At 37.5% G+C, this 13,554-nt stretch overlaps 1 protein-coding gene across 5 annotated transcripts in view; it reads left to right on the top strand.

The window, feature by feature from the left end:
- JPH1 (junctophilin 1) overlaps positions 1–13,554 on the top strand; it is an 82,373-nt gene that overhangs the window by 47,756 nt on the left and 21,063 nt on the right. For all 5 annotated transcript variants that reach the window (XM_058811114.1, XM_058811132.1, XM_058811123.1 and 2 more), the window contains exon 3: positions 6,784–6,902. In XM_058811114.1, the coding sequence (XP_058667097.1) occupies positions 6,784–6,902 (119 nt within the window). The remainder of the gene's footprint in view (positions 1–6,783; positions 6,903–13,554) is intronic.

The raw sequence follows: 13,554 nt of genomic DNA, 5'->3' as shown, positions 1-13,554 counted from the left end.
TATGTGGTCCTGACATTACTTTTTCCTTCTTGGGATGTGGATGAGCTGGGCATTGTTCCCTTAGTGGTTTTATGGATGCTGGATTATGCTGTACAGCAAAAACAAATTCCTTGGTTTATACTTGATTTTCGTCTCTAAATGTATCAAGTGCACATTAACACTTTCTTTTGCAGTAATGTGTGGGACCAGCCAGCAAGGTGCCCTCTGCTTTTGTGCTGCTTTCCACGACCTTCTCTAATACTGGCTAGATTTTTGTTTCCCAGTGTTTTGTTTTGGTACACTTAAACACAGTGAGGTTTGGAGTTGCTATGAGTGAACTTCATGTTGCAGTAAGCTGTAGATTACAGTAACTTTAGGTTACAGTAAATTGTCTTGAGGGTTTTTCAGAATTCAGAAGTTGTGTAACTTGCCAGCTCTACCACAGTATGTTTCAGCTTGTATTGAGACATTCTAAAAGTGAAATATTAAATAATTCTGAAACAAGAAACTAACTCCTAAGGTAGAAAGCACGTGGTCAGCCATTTTCTTTGATGTTTTCTGCATTAAGCTTTGTAATGTGTCGCAGTTAGCTTTTAATCTATTCTGATGTACTTCACTAATTGCATGTAATTTATGCTATTGTTTGAATACATTGCCATAGGGTACAAAATCAGATACCTTAAAAAAAAATAGTCCAAGTATGTTAAATCAAGGCAAACAAGATAAGGTATAGGACCCATAATCTTTACATGTATATGAAGTGTTTGGCAAAATACTTTGTGAAAGTGTGATGTCTGGCACAATACACTGTTAGGCTGTAAATCTCTGTGGACATAGACCCAATTTATTTATGCTGTTATTTATGCCTAAAACTGACGTCTGGTTTACCAGTCATTAACCCCTGGTTATGTTTTCAAGTACTGAAAACAGGTCGGCTGTTTGCCAAGTGTAAGGAATTTCCTCAGTTTTTCAGGCATTACTAACTAAAGGTTAGTATTTTTGAAGTTCCTCTGAGTAAGGACTGAAAAATATGAGAAATTAATTTAGGCTGGGAAGGAGGAGTTTTCAGAAGCAAAATCCATTAGGTAAGGTGATACAGATTGATGCTCCAAGAGTGTTTGCATTATAGACCTGCTCGTGCTTTACTACATTGGGCTTCACTGGTAGTACCAAGCTAGTCCAGTTAGTGTCTGAAGTCACTTCATAAAGAAGCAGTGGCTGGTTGAGATTAAAAATCAGTAAAGCTCAAAGGAGATTGACAAAGTAAAGTTCTATGAGGGCATATATCTCATTTTGTTAATTCAGTCTGGAGTTTAGGATTGCTTTAAATTACTTACTGAAGTGAAGCTCTTGTATTGCATTATCTATTAGTCAATATTTTTCCTCTTTCAGTTTCTCCCAGACACCCCCATTTCTTGCTGGTATTCAGCAAGGGACCTACCCTCACTTCTAAGCTATCACAGCAGTGAGCTGCTGAGTGTCAGGAAGCCTCGAGCTCTTAGGTAGCTCTACAGAGTCATGCAAGTATGTATTTTTAATTCTACCATAGTAGAATATTGGTTTTCACCCAGTATTATCACTGAAAGAAGCAAAGAATGACTACAGGACTTGATAAATGCCAGTCTCTCACTTGCGATGTTAAAAAATGCATAGATGTTCTGTATATATTAAGCATTCATTCCTGATATATAATATGAGGAGAATATAGAAATGAAATGGAGGCAAGGAAAAAATTCATCTAGCAAAGAACTTTCCTTGAAGTCTTTCTCTCCGGTTCATTTTACCTGGAAATGCTATGGATCTCTGTACCAATTTTACCAACACTTGATTTTGCAAATTGCAAAGTTTTTCTCTGACAGATAGAAAAAAATGTGAAAATGTTGGAAAGTTTCATACTTGGGAAAAAGCCCCAAGACAATACTCTCTGTTTCCTAGAACAATCACTGCATGTTAGAATTTAGGAAGGTAGGATTGTTTTTAGAGAATTCCAGTTTCAAGAAGGATGGTAATTGGTAGCATTACATACACAATATGTAATCTTACACAGATAAACCTGATACCTGTCATTAATAAAAAATATCTCTTGAGAACTTAAGGTAGGTTTGGCCATTACTGATATTTTTATTCTTACAATACAGAAATCTATTAATTTAACATTGTATATATTATTAGTTTAGGATAATGTGATAGGAGCATTATTGTGTGTCATATACTTGGCAAATGGAAAGCAGAATTATTTTTACAATTTTAAGAAATAGAAAGCAAGCTCCTAGAAAGCTTTATGCTGGATTCACTGTGTTTAATAAAATCTGAAGAATGAAACAAAGTAAACATATGCTGCTTACATTTTTAGTTGACTGTGAATGAGGCAGCATTACAAATGCGTTGAAGGATACCATGGAAATACAAAATAATCTGGAGGGTAATGGACAGTTCTAAATGGGTTTTAAATTTAGATAAACATTGCATAATGCATTCCAGGCACATGGCATTATATATAAGCATTGTTGCTGCAGAAGGGGAGATAATATTGTTTAAGCTCTTCAAACCTCAGCACTCCTCGTTCAAGTTACTTTTCATACATGAATAGATAGAAATCTGACCATAGTATTGCTGAAAGAGGGAGCTGCTTGTAAGAAGCCTCTGACTCTGTGTTTATAATTTTTTAGTGTAGTTAATATGATGTATTCCTATTTACCTACACAGTGAAACACAGAAAAAAAAAGACATCAGTGGTGATACCAGTTGTCCCACAGTCTAGGAAACTTAGACTGCTCTAAAATCAGACCCTGGTATGCAGTGTCTCAGCTTTTTGGTGCCCCAGCCCTCACTCACTGATCACAGAGACTGGTGCTATCTGGTACCTACCAGGTATCAGATATATTGGTATCTGCCAGGATTCCACATGCTGCCAGAGGTACCAGGACTCCCCATGAGCTATAGCTACAAATTCCTTTTTAATGTAAGTATAGTTTGATTCCTGCCACAGATACAACTTAATTTGATGCCCCTGTCTCTGTTAAATTTACCATCTCTGTGCATTCATTAGTGAAGTGGTAGATTGTCCCTCTAAATATGAATTTATTTTGGTAAATACTTCAATTTTGTATTCATTTGAAAGCTTTCAAGCATGCATTTGTCACATCATGTTGAATATTAATGATAGTCCTGATTCTTTCCAGAAGAAATACAAATATACCCACACAGTAATTCAAAAGTTACTAGTGTGTATTAGGTATTACTAGTGTGTATTAGGTATTAGAGTTGCTGAGAAATAATTTTTTACAAAGAGCAGCCTATTCACTTTAAATAAAAAAATTGTTAAAGGTCCTTTGCTATAAATTAGAATGCAGCATTGCAAAGCAGGTTACTTGTCTTTCTGTACTGTTTTGCAATCTGTGAATTGCTGCCTTCTTTCCTGCATAATTTCTATTTTGCTGCTGAAACATGAGATCAATCCTTCCTGGAAAAAACCTACCACAGTCTTTTTCTTGGCTGGGGATAGGAAAGGAGGCCTTTTTTTTTTTTTTTTTCTTGAGTTTTGCTTTCAAGAGTTCTCATAAAGATCTCTTGTCATAGCAAAGGACATAGAGTTCCCTGGAGGAAGAAAAAACAGCTCTCAAGTAGATGGTGGTCATTCAGTTATGGGTCATTTTCATGTGATATATCATAGACTTAAATTTCTATGAAAAATTGCTGATAGCAAACAAAACTTATTTACCCCCAAAATGAAAGGTAAAGGAACTTTTCCAAAACTGTAGGAAGCCTAAATTGAGCAAATGGATTCTATTTCTGCTTGGATAGTTCTCCTTTACAAATGTTGTCATTCAAAACTAAAATATTTCTCCATAGTTTCTGATAATACTAGTCTGATAGTGTGTGGGTCAGTTCAAGGCAGAATAAAACAAGTACAGACAAAATGTAGTATCAAGCAGCAGTAACTGTAAGCAAGTCATCTGGAAAACATACAGGCAGATCAAATGTGGAAGACAGAATTTAAAAAAAAAAACGGGAAATAAGTAGCAGCAGAAAAATTATTTGAGTCTGACGCTTAGAATTAAGTGTGCAAGAAGTTAAATTTTATCTAAGTATGCAGTTGCAAATGGAGAGTTAGCCAGAGAAGCAGCCAAATGCCAAGGTGATAAATAGCAAACAATTGCAGGAGTGAAGAGCCTGTGCTCAGGGCAGGCACAGAGCTGCTCCTCTGTGCAGGAGGATCAGCTCTGCCGCCTTCCCGTTGCTTGTCACTTTTGTCGCCGCTCATCAGCGGTGAGGAGGCTGTCAGGGAAGTGTCTCAGCACAGACATGGGCACACTCTCCGGTGTGGCTGTCGAAGGCCTGCTCAGGAGCGTAACCGTGTCCCGTGCCTTGCCCTGCAGTGCTGGTCCCGGCCCTGAGCCCTGCTCCGTGTGTCGCTGCTGGGACGCGCCTTGGCACTGCTCGCTCCCGTTCGGCTCTGCTGCAGCTCCTCACTGCGAGTACAAAAGGGGCAGAACAGCAGGAAGTGTGAGCTGAAAAAAGAGGTGTGAGATCAGGCAGCCAAGGAAAGCTATGCTCATTTACCTTCTGTTCCTTTGGCTTCCTCCTGTTGTGACCTGCTCTGCCCAGCTTCATGTGACAAAGTTACACTGGCTTCGTACTCATGTCACCACTCAATTCCTTAACTAATTGATACTGTACTTTTCAATAGAATGTCTGTTTTGCTTCTAGTATATAATAATATAGAAAATTCATAGGCATCAATAAATAAATGTATTATCCTTTCAGTATGTTTTATTGGTGCTGGTTGGTTAGTGTATTAGCTTTTAAAATGTCTGTCTTAGCAGTAGCAATAGTATTAGGCTATTTTTTCATGGGAGTAGTCTGGTTGTTCTTTCATCACAAAAAGATGACCAGTGTCTAGTTTATCTATGAGCAGACTACATTATTGTCTCACCAAACAATGTCCCAGTGCTAGGACTGCTTCATTAGGTTTATGCTACATAGACATAATTATGCAGGAGCTAAGAATAGCTCATCTAATTGAAAATAATGATTCTAGAGAAAGAACGTGTTTGATTACTGTTACTAAGCAGGCACATACCATGCACCCATTCATGAACTGCACAGAGCACATATGGTATTACACAGTGTATTTATTTTTATTAACAGTTTCTTTCCCCCATCCTGAGTACAAAGCAAAGGTGTTACAATTCACTTGCTCATTATCTTTTTTTCTCACAGACCTAGGAGGACCTTCAAGAAGGCAGCATAAGCTAATATTTATCCAGTAAATTATTACAAGCTAAGCTTTGAAAGAACATTCAACATTTATCCCCACACACATTTTAGGGAGGATGTAACTTAAATAAATCTTCTCTGGGCACCACAGATGAAACTGTCTATGTGGTTTTTTTATGTCTGTGTTTATACTAGTGCCCTATGGGATTAAACATCCTTTTAGAAATGCAAAGTCTGCCATACTGTTAATCTCTCAATGCTCATTCTGGTTAATGCTAACATTTAATTCTTCTTTTATCTAAAATACATAGAACCTTTCTTTATGTCTTGAAAATAAAACTGAATTTTTACAGTGAAGTTGTTAGAAATTTTCATTTATTTAATTGCTACTCATTGCTATTACCAGGCACATGGGATAAAATTTGATGCTATTGTTGTCCTGTTAACTAATTCTTTTCTTACTTCTATGTCAGTTTTCTATTAGAATGTTATGAGAAAAGTCATGAGATCACAAAATGTAATGTATTTGGTTTAAAAACGTTATTAATATCTTTAGAGTCTCAAAATATTCTGCTGGTTTGCCATGTTTAGCTTCCCTTCTGTTCTAACCAGCCATTTCATAGCTCTAGGCTATGTGCTAGTGCTGTAGAGGCACAGAGAGATCACTACCATCAGGAATTTTTAAACAGATGACTGTTTGGAAAATAAAGTGGAGAGGGAAGATGGGACATGCAGTGATGCAAACCTGCAGTAACAGAACTATCAGTTTGCAATCTGGAACCAGAGGCCTTTGCAGAAGCTGTTCATGAGGGTTTTTGAGAAATAGCAAGAAGAAAAAAGTGGCAGCAGAGTGCAGATTACTTTACCAAAGTATTCCACACTGTTGTCTTGACTTCCGAAAAGTTGCCTTTTCAGATTGTTTTTGAATTTGAAATTCAGAGAGTTACAAGAAATTAGGACAGTTAAGTTCCCATTTCTACAAAAGCCTATTGAAGTGTTAAACATATTTTCCAGGCTGTTCCTTTACCAACACGATCTGATTGTGGAAGACATTTCCTATATTTTGGGCTAATATACTTGAATTTTTCCCTTCAGAAATTTCCACTTGGCACCCAGCATTGACCCAGCATTAACTTTGAAATGTGGTAAAAGTAGTAGCCTTCCTCAGTTCCTTTGAGCACCATGTGTCCTGAACTCCCAGAATCCTGTTTAGGAGTCAGTCTGGTGGCCAGTCTGACCTTCTGTGCACTTCTGTACACATTCTGGTAACATGTAAATAAACCCTAATCCTGTGTTTTTGTCAGACACTATTCTTTCCCTCACTTTAGGAATTTTAATTACAAGCTTGGGCTGGAAATTGTGTTCCTGCAAATAAATGTGATCCAAGGTTGAACAGGACTGAAGAGCTGAGAGGAATAGTGATTTGATCCTGAAATACTTCACTGATTTGCAGTTCCTCACAACAGTTTGTCTAAGAGTGCCCTGTACAGGATGGTGTATGATGGCTGGGGTCCTTTGCTCTCTCATGCTTGATGCACCTGATGCAAGATCCTCTGCACATAAACTCTTTTCTGCTTTGTACAGAACCGCACACGCAAGAGCTAAAGCTGATGCTGCGGATCAGGCTGCTCAGGCTGCTCGCCAGGAATGTGATATTGCAAGAGCAGTTGCCAGAGAACTTTCACCAAATTTCTACCAACCAGGTAATTGTGGATTGGGGTTTTATGGGGCTGTTTGTTTTATTACAGTGAAAAGATTCTGTTAAGTGTTGATTCCATCTTGAATGTTGTCTTTTACACAGAACTAAGTCATGTGTATGTCATGAGGAATGCACATTGTTCAAGGAGATTTTGTTCTCAGTTGGTAATAATTTGGTGACTTTTTCTTTGTATGAAAACAGCTGAGTGTTGAAAAGTCAGTATCAAGCACATAATTTTGCCTCAGATTAATAGTTTATTCAGGACAGTATCAAAGACTTCAGCAATTATAAATCAACAGAAATTTGGATTAATTCTATAATGTGTTTATTAGTGGGAAGATCTATAGGTTTTTTACTGTCCAGTAGAATTCCTGACAGTCTTGGTTAGCTAAGGGCTAAATTTTGGAGAATGTTTTACCATTAGACATACATAACCTGCAAGAGAATCTTCCTCTGTTATGCCTGGGGTGCTCTGTAGAACATTAATTCTATATTCACAATGGCATAGAATTAGGTCTGTCCCACCTACATCAGCATTGCAGCCTGTTTTCATCTCTCATGGTGTTTGAAAAGTTGCTGCAGGAAGAAGCAAAGTTGATTTTGCATTGTTTTTCTGCTGTCTTTCCATGAGGTTCATATTTCTGTGTACTGCTCTTTAGCTTAAAATTGGATAGATAAAATGAAACTCCATTTGCCAGTTTAATGTCTTTTCATGTCTGCCCTTTTTTCACCTGTCAAATTGAGTTGAGTCATATCTTGTTATTACTTCTCAAGGATCTGCCTGTACTCGCATGCTAATAGAGATTATAGCTCTGAGATTCATTTTCACTTACTGTCATTTTCTGTTCATCCTTGTTTCAGAAACAAACTTACTTAAATGCACCCATATAGTGAATGCAGGCTATAATGACCCAAAAATGCAAAGAACAACATTCTGCAACATTTTCTGATAACACACCTATTTACTTCAATTTTTAGTTCAAGTGGTCACTATGTATAGCTTGTTACTAAATCCTTACTGTCAGTTACCTTAGAGAATACTTGATTTCTTCTTTATTCCTAAGTATTTGGTTGTAGAGAGAGAATGTGTTTTGGGGTTGGGGGGATTGAGGACCTCTTCTTGTATTAATTTAGTGCCTAAGTCAAGGATTATTCACCTGATTGGAATTTTCATTTCCTTTACCAGTCTTGCAGACTTTCTTTGTACACATCCTGATATAAATTCATCTTTTCTGAACATGGCAGTCCAGAACTGTTGGCAAAACTCAGCAGAACTATTTCCAGTAGTAAGGCTTTACTGGCTTTAAAACAGTATAAATATGTACTTTTCACTGTTGGGAATGACCTCAGTACTACCTCTCCTGTGCATTTATATTATTGGCCCATATTTACTGCTATCATAGTCAAGTCTTTTTCATTTTTCATTATTTCATTCTCCACCAGCTGAAGAAATCCCAGTTTACAGCAGCAGACCATCTTGCCATTCGTAAGTTAAGAAGTTATAACCTTAGCCACACAAATAATTGAAGCATTTGGAAAGAAACTACTAAAAAGCTGCCAAACCCTTCAAATAAAGCAATTACTAGAGTACTTGAGTGAAAATGCCAACATCTGACAGCGTGAAATTTGACACCAAGAAATCACCCAGATCAAGAATGTGTCTTTTTACTCCCTGCCACAGCAATTGAAGTAGCATTGCTGACAGATCAGCTGAGATATGGGAGAGAAGGTGTGGGATCTTATTTTCCTCTCATTTGAAACTTTTATTCTATTTACAAAAGAGGAGAGTTTGTATCTCTTCCTCAAGTGAAGCTGGATATGTGTGCAATGACACAGCCAAGCCTTTCTCAAAGTTTACTTACTCTGTTCTCTGTGTGGAAATCTCTCTTGGTTAGCTAGCTCCTAGCAAAAGATAAATATGTTTTCTGGACTCCAAATTTTGAATTCTCTAATTGTTCCCAAGATAGTTAAATACAGCATATTTCTATACATTTGAAAAAAAATCTCCTCCCATTATGCAAACAACTTTTAAATACCAAGGTGTTAACTAAATCTCAGTTATTCCAAATAAACTCCTGCAGGTTCACAAAATCATTGTGATGATTTCAAGTACTGCCATGCCTGAGATGTTTTCCAGGCTTGGTGTATGGGATACCTTTCTCAGATGCACTTCTTCTGTGTATTACCAGTTAACCCACTCACTTGTACACATACTTGTTTGTTTAAGCATTTCCCAAGAGTCATGCCAAGAGTAACTGGACAGTGTTACTATTAGCTTTTGTCATTTATGGTAATAAAATAGATAAATATTTCCAAGTATTTACATTCACTCACACAAACAGAAGTAAATATCTGCTTTTCAAATAGCATTTTTCATGTATTTGAATGAAAAGAAGGTAACTTATTGTTTCCTAATAGCAACTTCTTGGTTTTCTTTTACTGCTTGAGCTTTTTATTTTTACAGTATCTGTAAGTGCTGCTAAAAGGTATCAATAAGTATTCTGTCTCATTCTCTGAAACTATAGTTAAGTGAACCTTTCCATTGTACCAAATAGTCTTGTAAATAGGTTATGATGAGAAAGTGTAATTTTTCTCTTATTTCTTTAACTGCTTAGTATGGCAGGCAAGCATGCTGTCAGCAGTAAATGTATGTAGCATATCAACAAGCCTCTTGAAACAGAGACAAAAAGAAGTGAAATACAAATACTTCTCTAAATAACAGAACCATTCTTTTTTGTCTTAATGAGTGATCTCTTAATTACTTGCAGCCTAAAACCATTTCAATATTTGAAAACCTTTGATAAAGCTCTTAAATTTCAAGTTCTTAAAAAGCATCTTTCTGGGGCATATAGCCTAGTATTAAGCACAAATTATAATTACAGTGAATATTCATCATCCATTGTACCATGGCAGTTCTTACTTCCCAAATCCTTTCTCTCATGTTTCACCTTTGTGTTCATTAAGGCATTCTTCAGAAGCTGCCAAGAGGCTCTACCTTTGTAGTGTGGTTTAAAAGGAGGTTAAGAGGAGAACAAAGCAGTAGGAAGTAAAGTAGCATCCAGCAGGTAAGAATAATAATGAGGTACGGCAGAAATCTTGAGATTCAGCTCTCCCAGTGATTGATTGCCTGAGTATTTGCACGTAAGGAAAGCCAAGTATGATTGAAAAGGCCAGAGCCATAGTGTAAGGACTCACAAGGTTGCAGAGAACTGTTTTCCCTGAGTTTGTTCATGCTGTTCTCAGGCAAGACCCTGCTTCTACTTTTGCTGTAGCAGATATTTGGCTAGCGATTAATAATTAGGAGGATGTGTGTCTTTGCAGAGCCCTGCCCACAAGGCTCTACATTTTGTAGATTTAACAAATGTTGTACTCTTTTTAGAGACCATACTTTACTGGCCTTTTTATCAAGAAATAAATTCTGAGAAATCCCAGCTCTGCCCTGTTTATTTCCTCCAGGCATCACTAAACTTGTGGATGTGTCAAAAAAGAGCACACCAGGACAGGAAACAAATGAAACCTGAGTCATAGCCTCATTCAGGGGAGTCATCCAGGGACAGTTTGAGATTTGTCTTCACTTAGAGAAAAAATAAATGCTTTTTTGTGTCTTTTGTAGAACCTAGAGAAGAACAAATGACTGATGGGAATACTGTATCAAAGGTGTAACAGAAAAGAAAGGTTTTTGATACTCAGTGAAAAGGGGGAGTATTGTTCTAGCCTTGCACAAGGTTAGTGGATGCTTTGACTGACGCATTCATTCTAAATTCCCAGACTGTCTTTAGGATGTGGTCTTGTAAACACACTATCAGGAGGTAAACTGAAGTATGGACTTGCACAGATTAGACAGCTAAGCCATAATTGTCTGTGTGCCTGTATACCCTGCAGCAAATGGATACTGCTCTTTCATTCAGTTTGAATGAATAACATTTGATTAAATGAAAGAAGGGTACAACTACTTTGCTGCAGGGTAAGAGCAGTCTGGGCACTTTACCACAGAGCAGTTAAGGTCTGAAAATTCAGATCTGAGTTGTTTTCTGGCAGATTATTTGTCAGGCCAGCCAGCTGCCAGATAAACATGCATGGATCACCAAAACAATTCTTCCAGCTTTTGACCTCCTAAACAAGGCATGAGAGAAATCAAGGAGCAGTCTATAAATTAAAGCTGTCCAAGTTTAGAGATGGACAGAATTTCTTTAGGTGAAATATATGAACAAAGACTTCCTAATGATAAGAGTAAGAATTTGGTAAGGTTTACTAGTATATTTTACTATAAGATTTGGCTACTGTTAAAGCTTCAGTATTAACATGCTGAACATTACTAGTTTCAGAAATAAGCGTATTAAGTTTATTACAAGGCAATTTGTAATGGCCACTAATGCCTTAAAGAGGAGCTGTGGTTTACATTCTCTTTTGACCAGTGGTAGATATCTGTAGTGTAAGGAAAAAAACCATCCTTCCCATCTTCCTCTTCTCTGCCATCACCACCTCCTCGAGTTCTCAAAACGCAAACTCCATATGGACAGGAAAGAGAGATTTCTGGCTGATGCTAATTAACTGGAATGTCCTGGCTAAATGCATGTGTGCCAGACCAGAGAGTTTTATTTTAAAAGCCAATTACAATGAGCATTTTGCCTGATTAAAGTTACCAGCCATGCCATCAGTTTGTGCCTTAAAGCATACGGAAGCTCTCTCATTATTCTTAGTCATACAAGAGTCTGTTCATTTTCTGAATTTATTCTACATATGACTTCATCATCCTCACAGATCTGTTACTGGGTTTCTTACTGTGCCATTTTTTCTCTACAATCTATTGCTTCTATCCTCTTTCCACAGAACTCTGGAGAAGGCAGAGCCTATAGATGTATCCTAATACACTTCTGTTGTATCCAGAAATCAAAGAAAGAAGGTGCATTAAAGGAAAAAGTGCCAATTTCAAGCTTTGTTCTTGTTCTCCCCTTACTTTTATAAGTCATGTCATACCAGTCTTCACAGCATGACTTCCAGATTTATCACCTGTCTCAGCAAGCCCTGGGTACAGATGCCCCCACCCTTCCTTCCACATTTTTCCTCTTGCCCAGGGTGAGGGCCATCCAGCTTGCTGGGAGTCTGCCTCCATCCTGCTGCACTGCCTGACACACCTGCTGGCTCAACCCACTCCTCAGTGTTCCTGCAATGCATCTGGACAGGAGAGCCTGCTTGGGAGAAGGCAAAGCAAAGACAGTTTGCAGAGGCATAGCCGTAATTCTTCAGGATGCTTTCTCAGTCTCTCCAAGATACTTTTGGGTCACATAATCAAATGGTTTGCTTAGGAAAAAATATGCCTTATTAGTTTTGAGGAAATTAACTTTTAAAACTAATAACAGAGAACCGGTTTCCTGTAGAAAGATAAAGCTGTTACAATCACTGTAATTTTCACAGACTTGCATAAGTAGTGAGCTAGTTAATTTGTATCCAGATGAAATTCATGGTTGCTTAGTAAAGGCTGCAGGATCTGGCTGTGAAACTTGTGGAAGCCTGGACTAACTTCAGTGCTGTGTTACTATCTCAAAGTAACTTTTTGAATTCTAGTCTAGGTGTAAGTATCTAATCTGGCACTATGGGAGTGTTAATTACAGGTGTAGTCTGAGAGAAAGAGGTCAGTGCTTCCTTTCTCCTGTTAAAAATTGTTCATTTGCTCTGAAAAAGAACCATTCCTTCCAGGACACTGTTGGCCTGCTCCAGTGAATTTCTATATTGGTCTGTCATGGTGTCCAGCCAAGGACAAGATGAAGTAGGGTCTATCACATGGGAGTATTATCACAGTGTCAAAATTTCCATTATAAATCCTATTTATAACCATGTCATAAATATTTGTTCCATGTTGAAATTCAGCGAACAAAGAACTGAGAACTTTACTTACAGTGCTAATTTTCAGTTGAGTATGGTGATCTATTTTGAAAGGATTTTATTATACTAGTGGAGATTTAAATTATGTTTAAAGGTTAGGTTTCTCCTGTTACACTTTTAACATGTGATTCGGACCATTAGAGAAAAATAATCTTTGCAGCTGTATTCTGTGTTTGTCAAGGCCACAGAAATAGATGGGTAATATAAATGCCCTTTTATTCCAAGTAATTTTCCCTTACAATTACTGTAAGGAGTACCTGGAGGACTGTAGGGAGATACCCAAAATTGAAAAATCTCATTCATAATATAGGCTTGATTAATGTAGAGTAATGTTCAGTATGATGTGGAAGACCATGTTGAGAATTTGGAGGAGATGAAGATTTCTGCCTATTAGTTCAATAATAGTGATTCATTCAGATTATTGTCTGGGCAGGAGTAAAACCTGGAACTGAAACACAGCCAGCATGGAATTGGTATTTTTGTATGGTGAAATTAAATAGAAAGAAAATTGTAAAGGAAAGGTAGAGAGTCCAAGAACAGAATAATTGGAGGGTTTTGCCTTGAAAGTATGGTTTGAAAAGGAAAGAAAAATACGGCTGAATTAAAAGGATAAATCACAGATGTTAACAGACGAGACTTGTTCCAAAAGAGGAGAATGGTTGCCTGTGTAAAAGGAGGGTAAGAGTAGAGTACTGATACTGAAATGTGGCTAAGAAAATCGCAGAAGTTCCTCAAAAAGTATCAGATGAAGAGCAGAAAGTATTTTGCCAAAG

This window comes from Ammospiza caudacuta, chromosome 1 (genome assembly GCF_027887145.1).
Source record: "Ammospiza caudacuta isolate bAmmCau1 chromosome 1, bAmmCau1.pri, whole genome shotgun sequence".
Taxonomy (NCBI): domain Eukaryota; kingdom Metazoa; phylum Chordata; class Aves; order Passeriformes; family Passerellidae; genus Ammospiza; species Ammospiza caudacuta.
Note: the sequence above shows the minus strand (reverse complement) of the source record. Positions and strands in the feature narration are given on the sequence as shown.